Below are 16,961 nucleotides of genomic sequence, written 5' to 3' on the forward strand. Positions count from 1 at the left end.
GTGGGAGTAATGTTCAATCAACTCTGTGTCTGTACTCACTGAGAGTCTCCACTGGATTGAGACTGAGCATGTGTGATGTGTCCTTTTATATGGGTTGGTGCAATGCCCCCCTGTGGTAGTGTCACCTCTGTGTATCGTGAATGCCCATTGGTCGTCTCCGATCTTACTGACCTATTGGTTGACGGTCTGTGTGTCATGTCTCTGGTGCTCCCTCTAGTGTCGAGCTAGGTGTAGTGTATGTACATTAACCCTTTGTGTACTTAGTGATTTAAAAAAAAATATATATATATATTTATTAAAGTTTTTTAACACAATTTTTCTCCCCACCCCCGTAACAAAAAAAAGAGAAATCGCGCAGAGCAAGATATATACATGGCAAAATGATATATTTACACAGCTTTGTACACTGGCCCTCACCCGTACGTGCCAGTTTCCCCAACCCTTCATGTTATCTCTTGCTCATCCACCCTCCCAGGCAGTCCCCCCTTTTCCCCCCCCCCTCCCAGGATGTCCCCTCCACCCCCTCCTGAAGGTTGCTGCTGCTGCTGACCGACCTTCCTCTAACGCTCCGCGAGATAGTCTAGGAACGGTTGCCACCGCCTGTAGAACCCCTGCGCAGACCCTCTCAAGGCGAACTTAATCCTCTCCAACTTTATGAACCCAGCCATATCATTTATCCAGGCCTCCAGGCTGGGGGGCTTCGCCTCCTTCCACATTAGCAAGATCCTTCGCCGGGCTACTAGGGACGCAAAGGCCAGAATGCCGGCCTCTTTCGCCTCCTGCACTCCCGGCTCGTCCACTACTCCAAATATTGCTAGCCCCCAGCTTGGCTTGACCTGGACTTTCACCACCTGAGATATTGCTCCCGCCACTCCTCTCCAGAACCCCTCCAGTGCCAGGCATGACCAAAACATATGGACATGGTTCGCCGGGATCCCTGAGCACCTTCCACATCTGTCCTCTACCCCAAAGAACCTACTCAACCTCGCCCCCGTCAAGTGCGCTCTGTGGACCACCTTAAGTTGTATCAGGCTGAGCCTGGCACACGAGGAGGAGGAATTAACCCTACCTAGGGCATCAGCACACAGACCTTCCTCGATCTCCTCCCCCAGCTCCTCCCATTTACCCTTCACCTCTTCTACCAGCGATTTCCCCCTCTTCTTTCAACTCCTGGTGTATTTCCGACACCTTGCCCTCCCCGACCCATACACCCGAGATCACCCTATATCGAACTTCTTGTGCCGGTGTACTTACAGTGATGTATATCACCACGGCAATGACTTTAAGTTTAGATTTGTCACATGTACCGAGGTACAGTGAAAAGTATTGTTCTGTGTACAGTGCAAGCAGATTGTTCCGTACATGAAAAACATAGGACATACATAAATACAGAATGCAAATACATAGACATCGGGTGAAGCATATGGAGTACAGTGCTACAACAGTAGAGAAGATGCATAGAGAGCTCAGTCTATAAGAGGGGCAATCAGGAGTCTAGTAACAGCAGGGAAGAAGCTGTTTTTGAACTTGTTGGTGCGTGTTCTCAGACTGATGTATGGAAGAGGGAATAACCTGGGTGGGAGGGGTCATTAATTATGTTGCCCGCTTTCCCAAGACAGTGGGAGGTGTAGACAGAATCACTGGATGGGAGGCAGTTTTGTGTGATGGCTGTGGTCATGATTCTGTAGTTTCTTACGGCCTTGGGCCGAGCAGTTGCCATATCCAGCTGTGATGCAGCCAGATAGGATGCTTTTTAAGGTGCATCTGTAAAAATTGGTGCATCTGCAAAAATTGGTAAGAGTCTATGTGGAAATGCCGAATATCCTTTGTTTCCTGAGCAAGTATAGACGCTGTTGTGCTTTTTGGTCATAGTGCATGGGTGGACCAGCACAGATTGTTGATGATGTGCTCACCTAGGAATTTGAAGCTGTCGACCATCTCCACCTCGGCGCCGTTGATACGGACAAAGTTGATCCTTGAACAAGCCCCACTTATCCAGTGTGCCCAACACTTGCAGCCTACTTCTCCACCTTATCCCCCCCAAGTCACGTCTAATGGCATCATAATTGCCCTTCCCCCAGCTATAACTCTTGCCCTGCGGTGTATACTTATCCCTTTCCATCATTAACGTAAACGTCACCGAATTGTGGTCACTGTCCCCAAAGTGCTCTCCTACCTCCAAATCCAACAACTGGCCTGGTTCATTACCCAAAACCAAATCCAACGTGGCCTCGCCTCTTGTTGGCCTGTCAACATATTGTTTCAGGAAACCCTCCTGCACACACTGTACAAAAAACGACCCATCTATTGTACTCGAACTATATCTTTTCCAGTCAATATTTGGAAAGTTAAAGTCTCCCATAATAACTACCCTGTTACTTTCGCTCATATCCAGAATCATCTTCGCCATCCTTTCCTCTACATCCCTAGAACTATTAGGAGGCCTATAAAAAAACTCCCAACAGGGTGACCTCTCCTTTCCTGTTTCTAACTTCAGCCCATACTACCTCGGAAGAAGAGTCTAGCATCCTCTCCGCCACCGTAATACTGCTCTTGACTAGCAGCGCCACACCTCCCCCTCTTTTGCCTCCTTCTCTGAGCTTACTAAAACACCTAAACCCCAGAACCTGCAACATCCATTCCTGTCCCTGCTCTATCCATGTCTCCGAAATGGCCACAACTTCGAAGTCTCAGGTACCAACCCATGCTGCCAGTTCCCCTACCTTGTTTCGTATACTCCTGGCATTGAAGTAGACACACTTCAAACCACCTACCTGAACACTGGCCCCCTCCTGCGACGTCAAATCTGTGCTCCTGACCTCTATACTCTCATTCTCCCTTACCCTAAAACTACAATCCAGGTTCCCATGCCCCTGCTGCATTAGTTTAAACCCCCCCAAAGAGCAGTAACAAATCTCCCCCCCAGGATATTTGTGCCCCTCAGGTTCAGATGTAGACCATCCTGTCTGTAGAGGTCCCACCTTCCCCAGAAAGAGCCCCAGTTATCCAGAAATCTGAATCCCTCCCGCCTGCACCATCCCTGTAGCCACGTGTTTAAATGCTCTCTCTCCCTATTCCTCATCTCACTATCACGTGGCACGGGCAACAACCCAGAGATAACAACTCTGTTTGTTCTAGTTCTGAGCTTCCATCCTAGCTCCCTGAAAGCCTGCCTGACATCCTTGGCCCCTTTCCTACCTATGTCGTTAGTGCCAATGTGGACCACGACTTGGGGCTGCTCCCCCTCCCCCCTAAGGACCCGAAAACACGATCCGAGACATCACGTACCCTTGCACCTGGGAGGCAACATACCAAACGTGAGTCTCTCACGCTCCCACAAAATCTCCTATCTGTGCCCCTGACTATAGAGTCCCCAATTACTAATGCTCTGCTCCTCTCCCCCCTTCCCTTCTGAGCAACAGGGACAGACTCCGTGCCAGAGGCCCGTACCCCATGGCTTACCCCTGGTAAGTCCCCCCCCCCCCCCCCCGTCCCCCCCACAAGTATCCAAAGCGGTATACTTGTTTCTCAGGGGAACGACCGCAGGGGATCCCTGCACTGACTGCTTTTTCCCAGTCCCTCTTACAGTTACCCACCTATCTCCAATCTTTGGTGTAACTAATTCCCTGAAGCTGCTATCTATGACCCCTTCTGCCTCCCGAATGATCCAAAGTTCTTCCAGCTCCAGCTCCAGTTCCCTAACTCGGTCTTGGAGGAGCTGGAGATGGCCGCACTTCCTGCAGGTAAAATCAGCAGGGACACTAACTGCATCCCTCACCTCAAACATCCTGCAGGAGGAACATTGCACACCCTTCCCTGCCATTCCTCTAACTTTCTACCAAGATCTGGCTAATAACTAAATTAAATTTTTATAAAAAATAATAATAATATAATAAAATATGGTACTTACCTCAGACCAATGGGTTTTATTATTAGGTTAGAGGAGGAGGGCGGGTGGGAGACACTACACGTGTAGTGTCTCGGGTTTCCTCTCCACCAGAATTTATTGGTGAGGGTCTTCCCAGACGTCCGCGGGTCGACTTCCTGTTCCCGCCTAAAAAACTAATTTAAAAAAAAAAAGAAAAATTCTCAGCTCCTGCTGAAATTGACTAACCAGCCAGCTCCACTCCCGCCGAAATCGACTGGCCTGCCCCTGCAAAGACAAGTGCTTTTAAAGGACAGACTTACCTCCCAGCAGCCACTTCCGCAATGCTCCCGCTGAAACTGACTCACCAGCTGTTCTCACGCCGAAATCGACTGGCCTGCCCCTGCAAAGAGAAGTGCTTTTAAAGGTTGACTTACCTCCCAGCAGCCACTTCCGCAATGCTCCCGCTGAAACTGACTCACCAGCTGTTCTCACGCCGAAATCGACTCTGTAGTGAAAGTAGTGGGAAGTCAGAAGATTGGGAAGGCTACAAAAACAAACAGAGGATAGCAAAGAGACAAATAAGGAAAGAGAGGATCAACTATGAAGGTAGGCTAGCCAGTAACATTAGGAATGATAGTAAAAGTTTCTTTAAATGCATTAAAACAAATCGGAGGCAAAAGTAGACATTGGGCCGCTCCAAAATGACGCTGGTAATCTAGTGATGGGAGACAAGGAAATAGCTGAGGAACTAAATAAGCACTTTGCGTCAGTCTTCACAGTAGATGACATGAGTAATATCCCAACAATTCAGGAGAGTCAGGGGGCAGAGTTGAATATGGTAGCCATCACAAAGGAGAAAGTGCTAGAGAAACTAAGAGGTCTAAAAATTGATAAATCTCCGGGCCCAGATGGGCTACATCCTAGAGTTCTAAAGGAGATAGCTGAAGAAATAGTGGAGGCGTTAGTTATGATCTTTCAAAAGTCCCTGGAGTCAGGGAAAGTCCCAGAGGATTGGAAAATCGATGTTGTAACCCCCCTGTTCAAGAAGGGAACAAGGAAAAAGATGGAAAATTATAGGCCAATTAGCCTAACCTCGGTTGTTGGCAAGATTCTCGAATCCATTGTTTAGGATGAGATTTCTAAATTCTTGGAAGTGCAGGGTCGGATTAGGACAAGTCAGCATGGATTTAGTAAGGGGAGGTCGTGCCTGACAAACCTGTTAGAGTTCTTTTGAAGAGATAACAAATAGGTTAGACCAAGGAGAGCCAATGGATGTTATCTATCTTGACTTCCAAAAGGCCTTTGACAAGGTGCCTCACGGGAGACTGGTACTAACATGGATTGACGATTGGCTGTCAGGCAGAAGGCAGAGAGTTGGGATAAAAGGTTCTTTTTCGGAATGGCAACCGGTGACGAGTGGTGTCCCGCAGGGTTCAGTGTTGGGGCCACAGCTGTTCTCTTTATATATTAACGATCTAGATGACGGGACTGGGGGCATTCTGGCTAAATTTGCCGATGATACAAAGATAGGTGGAGGGGCAGGTAGTATGGAGGAGGTGGGGAGGCTGCAGAAAGATTTAGACAGTTTAGTAGAGTGGTCCAAGAAATGGCTGATGAAATTCAACGTGGGCAAGTGCGAGGTCTTGCACTTTGGAAAAAAGAATAGAGGCATGGACTATTTTCTAAACGGTGACAAAATTCATAATGCTGAAGTGCAAAGGGACTTGGGAGTCCTAGTCCAGGATTCTCTAAAGGTAAACTTGCAGATTGAGTCCGTAATTAAGAAAGCAAATGCAATGTTGTCATTTATCTCAAGAGGCTTGGAATGTAAAAGCAGGGATGTACTTCTGAAGCTTTATAAAGCATTAGTTAGGCCCCATTTAGAATACTTAGAGTAATTTTTGGCCCCACACCTCAGGAAGGACATACTGGCACTGGAGCGGGTCCAGCGGAGATTCACATGGATGATCCCAGGAATGGTAGGCCTAACATACGATGAGCGTCTGAGGATCCTGGGATTATATTCATTGGAGTTTAGGAGGTTGAGGGGAGATCTAATATAAACTTACAAGATAATGAATGGTTTAGATAGGGTGGATGGAGGGAAGTTGTTTCCATTAGCAGCGGAGGCTAGGACCCGGGGGCACAGCCTTAGAATAAAAGGGAGTCACTTTAGAACAAAAATGAGGAGAAATTTCTTCAGCCAGAGAGTGGTGGGTCTGTGGAATTCATTGCCACCGAGGGCGGTGGAGGCCGGGACGTTGAGTGTCTTTAAGACAGAAGTTGATAATTCTTGATTTCTCGAGGAATTAAGGGCTATGGAGAGAGAGCGGGTAAATGGAGTTGAAATCAGCCATGATTGAATGGTGGAGTGGACTCGATGGGCCGAATGGCCTTACTTCCGCTCCTATGTCTTATGGTCTTTATAAAATATTTTTGTGCAATACAAACATGTCTATCGTATTGGACTCCGGGGGCTGGATTCTCCTGAAATGAGACTCTGTCCCCACGCCGGCATAAAAACTGGGGTTTTACTCCCTAAATTCCGTGAAAAAAGTTAGACAAATTCACAGCCCTGCAGGGGGCCAGCAGGGACCCGGAGTGGACCTTGCAGCTTTTGCAGCAGATACGGGCCCTCACACGTCCGGGTCCGAGGCCGCGCATGCGCACGACGGCGACCTCCAGCGGCCGGGCCGTGCTCCGTGGTGGATGCGGACCGCGCAGCCACACCGAAGAAAGAGACCTCGGATCGGCCGCGTGCCCAAGCCTCAAACTTATAAGGACCCCTCTGGTGTCCGATCCGCCCGCCTCAGACCAGGGCGGCTGCGGACTGCAGCCCGACCGGCAATAGAACATAGAACATAGAACATAGAAAATACAGCACAGAACAGGCCCTTCGGCCCACGATGTTGTGCCGAACCTTTGTCCTAGATTAATCATAGATCATCATTGAATTTACAGTGCAGAAGGAGGCCATTCAGCCCTTTGAGTCTGCACCGGCTCTTGGAAAGAGCACCATACCCAAACTCAACAACTGCACCCAACACCAAGGGCAATTTGGACATTAAGGGCAATTTATCATTGGCCAATTCACCTAACCCGCACATCTTTGGACTGTGGGAGGAAACCGGAGCACCCGGAGGAAACCCACGCAGACACTGGGAGGACGTGCAGACTCCGCACAGACAATGACCCAATCCGGAATCGAACCTGGGACCATGGAGCTGTGAAGCAATTGCGCTATCCACAATGCTACCGTGCTGCCCTTAAGAACAAATAAATCTACACTATATCATTTTACCGTCATCCATGTACCCATCCAATAGCTGCTTGAAGGTCCCTAATGTTTCCGACTCAACTACTTCCACAGGCAGTGCATTCCATGCCCCCACTACTCTCTGTGTAAAGAACCTACCACTGATATCCCTCCTATATCTTCCACCTTTCACCTTAAATTTATGTCCCCTTGTAATGGTGTGTTCCACCCGGGGAAAAAGTCTCTGACTGTCTACTCTATCTATTCCCCTGATCATCTTATAAACTTCTATCAAGTCGCCCCTCATCCTTCTCCGCTCTAATGAGAAAAGGCCTAGCACCCTCAACCTTTCCTCGTAAGACCTACTCTCCATTCCAGGCAACATCCTGGTAAATCTCCTTTGCACCTTTTCCCAAGCTTCCACATCCTTCCTAAAATGAGGCGACCAGAACTGCACACAGTACTCCAAATGTGGCCTTAACAAGGTTTTGTACAGCTGCATCATCACCTCACGGCTCTTAAATTCAATCCCTCTGTTAATGAACGCGAGCTCACCATAGGCCTTCTTCACAGCTCTATCCACTTGAGTGGCAACTTTCAAAGATGTATGAACATAGACCCCAAGATCTCTCTGCTCCTCCACATTGCCAAGAACTCTACCGTTAACCCTATATTCCGCATTCATATTTGTCCTTCCAAAATGGACAACCTCACACTTTTCAGGGTTAAACTCCATCTGCCACTTCTCAGCCCAGCTCTGCATCCTATCTATGTCTCTTTGCAGCCGACAACAGCCCTCCTTACTATCCACAACTCCACCAATCTTCGTATCGTCTGCAAATTTACTGACCCACCCTTCAACTCCCTCATCCAAGTCATTAATGAAAATCACAAACAGCAGAGGACCCAGAACTGCTCCCTGCGGTACGCCACTGGTAACTGGGATCCAGGCTGAATATTTGCCATCCACCACCACTCTCTGACTTCTATCGCTTAGCCAGTTCGTTATCCAACTGGCCAAATTTCCCACTATCCCATGCCTCCTTACTTTCTGCATAAGCCTACCATGGGGAACTTTATCAAATGCCTTACTAAAATCCATGTACACTACATCCACTGCTTTACCTTCATCCACATGCTTGGTCACCTCCTCAAAGAATTCAATAAGATTTGTAAGGCAAGACCTACCCCTCACAAATCCGTGCTGACTATCCTTAATCAAGCAGTGTCTTTCCAGATGCTCAGAAATCCTATCCTTCAGTACCCTTTCCGTTACTTTGCCTACCACCGAAGTAAGACTAACTGGCCTGTAATTCCCAGGGTTATCCCTAGTTCCTTTTTTGAACAGGGGCTAGGTGGTTAGTTCCATGCCATCGGGAACTAGGCTGATCAGGAGCGGAGGTTTGCTGAGCGGGCCTCTGGCAATGGCCCCCAGTAGCGCGGTGTACTCCATGGTGACACCGATTTCCGTTGCCCGGAGAATCGCCGGACCCGATTACGCCATAAACTGGATTCTCCGCCCCGGCGCCGGCCACGATTACGCGTCGGGCTGTGGAGAATCCAGCCCCATATCTATTCCAATGGTTTTGTTGATATCTAGTAAGTTAATTAAATTGATACATTCTCCCCATGTCTGTGGGTTTCACCCCCACAACCCAAAGATGTGCAGGTTAGGTGGATTGGACACGCTAAATTGCCCCTTAATTATAATATAATAATTGGGTACTCTAAATGTATATTAAAAAACATTTTTTGAATGGTATTTTACAAATTCCATCAGATCATGCGTTATTTTGTTCATGGTAAGGTAAGTCAGGTACACTGTGGCCATGCCAATATAAATGGTCCCTGGGTAGGACATCTGGGAAGGATAAGTTAGCAAAACTAAAAACTGGATAGAAGAGTAAAATTTTAAAAAGAGACTTTTAGTTTGATGAGACATTCGATGAGACATTCACAGAATTAATGTTACATATTTATATATTATCAACTTATGGGCAGCACGGTGGCGCAGTTGTTAGCGCTGCTGCCTCAAGGCGCTGAGGTCCCAGGTTCGATCCTGGGGTGGGGGGGATAATTTTGTCCAGTCCTCATACTATTTGTGTAGTTGAATAATTTTAACATCTTGTTGGAATAAAAATGCTCAACCATGAGCAGCAATTGCTGCAAGTTACTGGGAGATATGGCCGATTTTGCTTGATCCAAGTTATAGACAGAACTCACTGAAACTCTCTTAACTGTTTCAATGGGGACAGTAGCACAGTGTTAGTGTTACAGGATTAGTAATCCAGAGGCCTGGACTCAATCTTCAGGGACAAGAGTTCAAATCCTCCCATGGCAGCTCAAGAGAATTTTCATTCAGTAATTTTGCAATAAAATACAAGTCTCATAAATAAGGATCATCAACATACTAGATTGTCATTTAAAAACTCATCTGGTGCACTCAAGTCCTTGAGGAGAGGAAATAATTCGACCCACAACAAAGTGATTGACGCTGAACTATCTGAAATGGCCTGACAAGCCACTCCGTTGTAGTATCGATGGGCAATAAATGCCCATCACTCCCTTACCAGTGATGTTCACATCACAAGGGATGATTAAAATGTTTATCTGCTTTCTCCTTCCAGAAGCTGGAATTATTTTTCAGCCTGAGGCAGGCCTGTCTGGGATGACTGTTCTCTTGTGAATTTTGTTCACCATCTGAGAGATTGATTGGTTCCTGCGGACCCTCCTTCAGACAGCATGACTGAAATCTACAGGTTTCGGGTGCTACAGGCACAAAGCAATGGCCTAATCATTTGAAACTCACTTCAGTAGCAAAGATTCATTCATTTTATGCATTGTTATTTTTGCCATACACCCTTTATCTTCTACCTGATTAAATGGCTTTTAGTACATCTCTCAACTTCCCTTCGGACCCTCCGATAGAGATCATATTCGAGTAATTTATTTACCTTTAAGTTGAAGGAGCTATTTTACCACCGTTCTTCTGTGAATAATAACCTCCGTTCACAGCACAAAAATAATTTCAGTCCCTTTCTTCCTCAACTTGATTTACACTTATTTATTTTCCAGTTGCTGATGTCAGTTTTATTGCCAATCTGTTTAGTACATTAAACTGTGCACTTGTGCCTTTTCCCTTTAGGGAAATGATTGAACATTGTCTTAATTGTTATGGCAAACAATACACAAATGAAGGTAAGCTAGATACAGGACTCACTTAACACTATTTCGACTATTAAAATTGAACTTTACTGTTGTGTATAAGTTAAGTCAGATCAACCAGAATTTATTATTTTAGCCTTTTCTCTTACATAAGATGAATTAATATCTTTTAAAAATTTCTGTCTGGTAACTTGCCTCTTCTAAATGACATTGACTTAAAAGTCAATGATTCATTGGACAGCTACTTTGGGCCAAGACTGTGTATGCCCAATAGCCTATTAAACCATAGAGGATGTGATGCTTGACTATAACTCTGCAGTGACCCACCAGCCGCATCTGTCAGTTCAAGTTTTGGATGGTCAGTTTCCTGAAACTGCTGATGGAAATGTTTATTAATAATAATAATAATAATAATAATAATAATAATTGCTTATAGTCACAAGTAGGCTTTAATTAAGTTACTGTGAAAAGCCCCTAGTCGCCACATTCCGGCGCCTGTTCAGGGAGACCGGTACGGGAATTGAACCCGCGCTGCTGGCATTGTTCTGTATTACAAGCCAGCTGTTTAGCCCATTGTGCTAAACAGCCCCTTATCGCCACTAAACCTACAGCACAGGAACAGGCCCGTTGGCCCTCCCAGCCTGCGCCGATCCAGATCCTTTATCTAGTTACCTGTTGCCTATTTTCCAAGGATCTACCTCCCTCTGTTCCCCGCCCGTTCATATATCTATCTAGATGCATCTTGAATGATGCTATCGTGCCCACCTCTACCACCTCCGCTGGCAAAGCGTTCCAGGCACCCACAACCCTCTGCGTAAAAAACTTTCCACGCACATCTCCCTTAAACTTTCCCCCTCTCACCTTGAAATCGTGACCCCTTGTAACTGACAAGTTTAGTGCCCTCTGCTGTCCTGGTTGAAATGTGATAACCCAAGAAGACCAAGAATCAAACATAGCACTTCCCTGAATTGTATGCCTCGTTACCAAACCTTTTAATGTCACTGTTGCTGGCATGTTTGGACTGAAATTTATATTTGCGTTCTTTGAGAGTAGGTTCATGGCTCCATCAATACTACTATGCAACAGGGCAACACAGTGGTTAGCACTGCTGCTTCACGGCGACGAGGAGGACCCAGGTTCGATCACGGCCCCGGGTCACTGTCCATGTGGAGTTTGCACATTCTCCCTGTGTCTGCGTGGGTTTCGCCCCCACACCCTAAAGATGTGCAGGTTAGGTGGATTGACCACGCTAAATCGATCCCTTAATTAGAAAAAAAAGAATTGGGTACTTTCAATTTATAAAAAAAAAAATACTACTGCGCAACTGTCCACGCGGAAGTCTTCTCCTGTTTCCTTCTCTGGCTTTCCTCCTTTGGAACAAACTATGTTCAACACCATTCGTAACTGACTATGACAGAATTGTGGAGCGTTAATCTGATGTATTGGCTACGGGATCAGTTATCTCTGTCCATAGCATGTTGCTTTCACTGTTCAGCACATATGTACAGTAAGAAGTCTTCCAACACCAGGTTAAAGTCCAACAGGTTTGTTTCAGATCACAATCTTTCGGAGCGCAGCTCCTTCCTCTGCCTAAGAGGGGTGGAGCATTAAGTGCCCAACCCGCTCATGAAATTTAAGTCCATGTAAATGATGGTTTTGCATGATCCCACCAGTGCGGGCCACAAACTTCGATAATGTCGCCAGCAGAGGACTGTGTGGTGTTGGAATCGGCGCTGGGAACAAAACAAATCGCTATTTTTCCATTGTGCACTATTCTCTGCCCAATCGCAATTCTTACTGCTGGTGGCGGGAAGTGGAGAATTCCGCCCCCTATGGATAGCCAGGATTGTGAGCCTGTCTGTTCTGTATCTGTTTGTGGACTCTTTCGGAATACATGTTCGTAACTTGCCAAAGTGCTGTCCTCTGTTTTCAGCAGGGAAAGTTTTTTATGCGCTGAATGAGGATGAAGTCTGTAAATCCAATGCGTTAATGCTGCTAAGGAATGCTGTAAAATTCAATCTATCCGAGTTTGAGGAGGTGTGGCAGCAGAGTGTACCCGAGGGCATGTCAACAAGGCTGGATCAACTTGAGGTATTATTTCATTGAATAGTTGGCATTCTAGTTCATGCTTTATGTTCTGGCAGTTTATCTTCGTTGCCCTGTACCAATACTGGGCAAGTCAACCTCTTCTCTTATTATCCTTTTTAAGATATTTTTCTCCCTCGGCACTCTACCTCTTAATAGTATTCACCTACACCCTGGTAGGGAATGAGAAAATGATCTACTCCAATGGTAGCGAGTGCGATTCAGTAATTATGCAAGGAGAATCAGGGAGTGAATTCCTCATCTGTGGTTATTCCTTTCTCTGAGGCTGTGGTTATTCCTTTCTCTGAGGCTATGATAAATCCCTGCTCTGTGCTTCCTCCGATCACCAGGCGCTCATCAATATCAGACAGCAGCTAATATTTTAAAACAAAACTCTGCCTTTTCTAAATAGCCTCATGTTGGTCTGTAACTTGTGGATGGGTGGCATGGTGGCACAGTGGTTAGCACTGCTGAATCACAGCTCGAGGGGCCCAGGTTCAATTCCAGCCTACACCCCGGTAAGGAATGAGAAAACAATCTACCCCAATGGTATTGCAAGTACGATTCGGTGATTATGCGAGGAGAATCAGGGGATCCCAGAGGATGAGAGAATAGCCAATGTTGTTCCTTTGTTTAAGAAGGGTAGCAAGGATTATCCAGTTAATTAGAGGCCAGTGAGCCTTGCGTCAGTGGTAGGGAAATTATTGGAGAGGATTCTTCGAGACAGGAATTACTCCCACTTGGAAATAAATGGACGTATTAGCAAAAGGCAACATGGTTTTGTGATTGAGTTATTCGAGGAAGTGATAAAGCTGATTGATGAGGGTAGGGCAGTGGATGTTGTCTGCATGGACTTCAGTAAGGCCTTTGACAAGGTCCCTCATTGCAGACTGATCGCACGGGATCAGAGATGAGCTGGCAAGATGGATACAGAACTGGCTCAGTCATAGACAGAAGGTAGCAGTGGAAGGGTGCGTTTCTGAATGGAGGGCTGTGATTAGTGGCGTACCTCAGGATCTTTATTGTTTGCAATATATATAAATGATTTGGAGGAAAATGTAACTGGTTTGATTAGTAAGTTTGTGGACGACACAAAGGTTGGTGGAATTGCGGAGAGCGACGAGGACCGTCAGGGGATACAGCAGGATTTAGATCAGTTGGAGACTTGGGTGGAGAGATGGCAGATGGAGTTTAATCCGGACAAATGTGAGGAAATGCATTTTGGAAGATCTAATACAGATGGGAAATATACAGTAAATGCAGAACCCTTAAGAGTATTGATGGGCAGAGGGATCTGGGTGTACATGTACACAGGTCACTGAAAATAGCAATGCAGGTGGAGAAGGTAGTCCAGAAGGCATACGGCAAGCTTGTCGGGGTGTTGAGTTTAAAAATTGGCAAGTCATGTTGCAACTTTCTAGAACCTTAGTTCAACCACACTTGGAGTATAGTGTTCAATTCTGGTCGCCACACTACCAGAACGATGTGGAGGCTTTGGAGAGGATGCAGAAGAGATTTACCAGCATGTTGCCTGGTACGGAGGGCATTAGCTATGAGGAGAGGTTGGAGAAACTTGGTTTGTTCTCACTGGAACAATGGAGTTTGAGGGGGAACCTGATAGAAGTTTACAAGATTATGAGGGGCATGGATAGAGGGGATAGTCAGAGGCTTTTTCCTCGGGTGGAAAAGTCAATTACTAGGGGCATAGGTTTAAGATGTCAGGGGCAAGGTTTAAATGAGACTTTATTTTAAACACAGAGGGTGGTGGGAGCTTGGAACTCGCTGCCGGGGGAGGTGGTGGAAGCAGGGACGATGGTGACTTTTAAGGGACTTCTTGACAAATACATGAATAGGATGGGAATAGAGGGATATGGTCCCCAGAAGAGTAGGTGTTTTAGTTCAAACAGGTAGTATGGTCGGCACAGGCTTATAGGGCCAAAGAGCCTGTTCCTGTGCTGTAATTTTCTTTGTTCTAAGGGCTGGTGCAGATTCGATGGGCGAAATGGCCAACTGTGAATCTATGAATCACCCTGAATATTCTGTGTTTCCTCGGCCAGAAGGGAATGGATTTAGTTAACAAAAATCACAATCAAATCCCAGAAAGACAAAAAACATCACCAACGTTTTGGCAACATGTCTGCACCACTCCTCTACCCTATACTTTAACCCTAACCTAAGCTGCTATTATTGTCTTCTGCGGTCTTTTTGATTCCCACCTTCCTCCATAGCTAATACAAGCCACCACAGCACTGCATATGTCTAGTTTCAGTCATCTGTGCCCTGTTCCTCCTCTCAGAAGCCAGCCTTTCTTTGACTGCACCATCCGCTTTTCCATCTTCTTCCTAGACCTATGTTTCTCTGAGTTTCTACACTAATCAAGACACGGCTACAAAGTGTGGTTGGTACAGGGAATATTTCCAGAAATTGATGAGAATTTACTCATCTTTTCTGTCAACGCCAGTTGCATCGGGCCTGGTAATTACATAATTCATCTCTCATCATGCTGTGCGGTACATCAGCCAGTAAATCTTTGGAGTTTGTACTGAACTGCACCACAGTGACTTAAAAACACTAAAGATCCACCCTGAATAAAATTGTGTATTTTTAAAAATTCAAACCGCTGCCTATGGTGATTCTGAAAATAACAGATACTATTATCTCTTGATGTTCCTTGATATTTTGGCATTAACCTTTTAAGTGTCACTTTTGAAAGATATATTGATTCAGTTATAACTTGCCTCGTGCACCACCCCAACCTTCTTTAACCCAGCTCTTCCTTTCCCTCAGCATTTGCAAGCTGTCACCTCATACAGGGCAGGTTTGTTTATGACACATTCATCAGTCAGTGAACTGTTAAATAATCCCTTCTGTGTCCCAAGGCATTTGCTTAAAGAATGGAGCCATGGATATGTGTAGCTTCCAGTCAGAGTAAAAAGGAATTACACAAAGCGAGAATGTGTTTATTGTTTGAACTATTAGCAAGTTATTCACCAGTTTGTCACCCAGATATCTTAGAAATTACCATGGCAACAGCAAAACCTGCATACTGCTTTGCAGTATGTTCTAGATTGAATCCTCTCAATAAAATCTCTTGGTTGGCAATAGCTACATGTACTCCCTAAAGCTAGGAATTTTTCTAATTCATGTATTTGTGACTGGTAAATAGAAAGGATGTGCAGGGGACTTCCGGGTGCGGCGATGACCAGCTGAGTCGCACGTTTCGGCAGCTCCCGGTGAAACGGACTTTTGGGCTCTTGATAGGAGCCCCAACGGCAATTTTGACGGCTAAAAACACTGTGCGGTAAACCAGAAGGGAATCCCCCCTGGATACGGATGGACAAAAAAGGGGGAGAAAGTGGCCAGATTGCAGTGGATCCTTTAGAACAGCGGCAAGGAAGGCAAGCAAAAACCAAGATGGCGTTGGAAGGTGGCAGTTTAACATGGGGCCCTGAACAACAAGAGTTCTTGAAATGCTGTGTGGAAGAGATCAAAAAGGAAATGAAGAAATAGCTGTTGGCCCCGATACTACAGGCGATCGAAGGGCTAAAGGAGGAACAAAAGACCCAGGAGCGGGAGCTTCGGGTCATGAAGGCAAAGGCAGCCGGGAATGAGGACGACATACAGGGCCTGGTGGTTAAGACGGAGACGCAGGGACTTCCGGGTGCGGCGATGACCAGCTGAGTCGCACATTTCGGCAGCTCCCGGTGGAACGGACTTTTGGGCTCTTGATAGGAGCCCCAACGGCAATTTTAACGGCTAAAAACACCGTGCGGTAAACCAGAAGGGTGTTCCCCCTGGACACGGATGGAAAAAGGAGAGGAAAGTGGCCGGATTGCAGCGGATCCTTTGGAACAACGGCAAGGAAGGCAAGCAGAAACCAAGATGGCGTCGGAAGGTGGCAGTTTCATATGGGGCCCTGAACAACAAGAGTTCTTGAAACGCTGCGTGGAGGAGATAAAAAAGGAAATGAAGAAAGAGTTGTTGGCCCCGATATTACAGGCGATTGAAGGGCTGAAAGAGGAACAAAAGACCCAGGAGCAGGAGCTTCGGGTCGTGAAGGCGAAAGCAGCAGAGAATGAGAACGATATACAGGGCCTGGTGGTGAAGTCGGAGATAAGGAGACACACCAGAAACGATCTGTGGAGAGGTTGGAGGCACTGGAAAACAACGCAAGGAGGAACAACTTGAGGATTCTTGGCCTTCCTGAAGGTGTGGAGGGGGCGGACGTCGGGGCATATGTGAGCACGATGCTGCACTCGTTAATGGGAGCGGAGGCCCCGACGGGTCCGTTGGAGGTGGAGGGAGCATACCGAGTTATGGTGCGAGGATCGAGAGCAGGAGAAACTCCCAGAGCCATAGTGGTGAGATTCCTCCGTTTTAAGGATAGAGAAATGGTCCTTAGATGGGCGAAGAAAACTCGGTGTAGTAAATGGGAGAACGCGGTGATCCGCGTTTATCAAGATTGGAGTGCGGAGGTGGCGAGAAGGAGGGCGAGCTTTAATCGGGCCAAAGCGGTACTTCACAAAAAGAAGATAAAATTTGGAATGCTGCAACCGGCAAGACTGTGGGTCACATATCAAGGGAGGC

The 16,961-nt window shown here is 46.4% G+C and overlaps 1 protein-coding gene across 1 annotated transcript in view; it reads left to right on the forward strand.

Moving 5' to 3' along the window:
• Window positions 1-16,961, forward strand: part of dscc1 (DNA replication and sister chromatid cohesion 1) — a 65,885-nt gene that overhangs the window by 27,412 nt on the left and 21,512 nt on the right. The window contains exons 6-7 of the mRNA XM_072467395.1: window positions 10,270-10,322; window positions 12,223-12,380. Coding sequence (XP_072323496.1) covers window positions 10,270-10,322; window positions 12,223-12,380 — 211 coding nt within the window. The remainder of the gene's footprint in view (window positions 1-10,269; window positions 10,323-12,222; window positions 12,381-16,961) is intronic.

The sequence above is a fragment of the Scyliorhinus torazame genome, chromosome 11, assembly GCF_047496885.1.
Source record: "Scyliorhinus torazame isolate Kashiwa2021f chromosome 11, sScyTor2.1, whole genome shotgun sequence".
Taxonomy (NCBI): domain Eukaryota; kingdom Metazoa; phylum Chordata; class Chondrichthyes; order Carcharhiniformes; family Scyliorhinidae; genus Scyliorhinus; species Scyliorhinus torazame.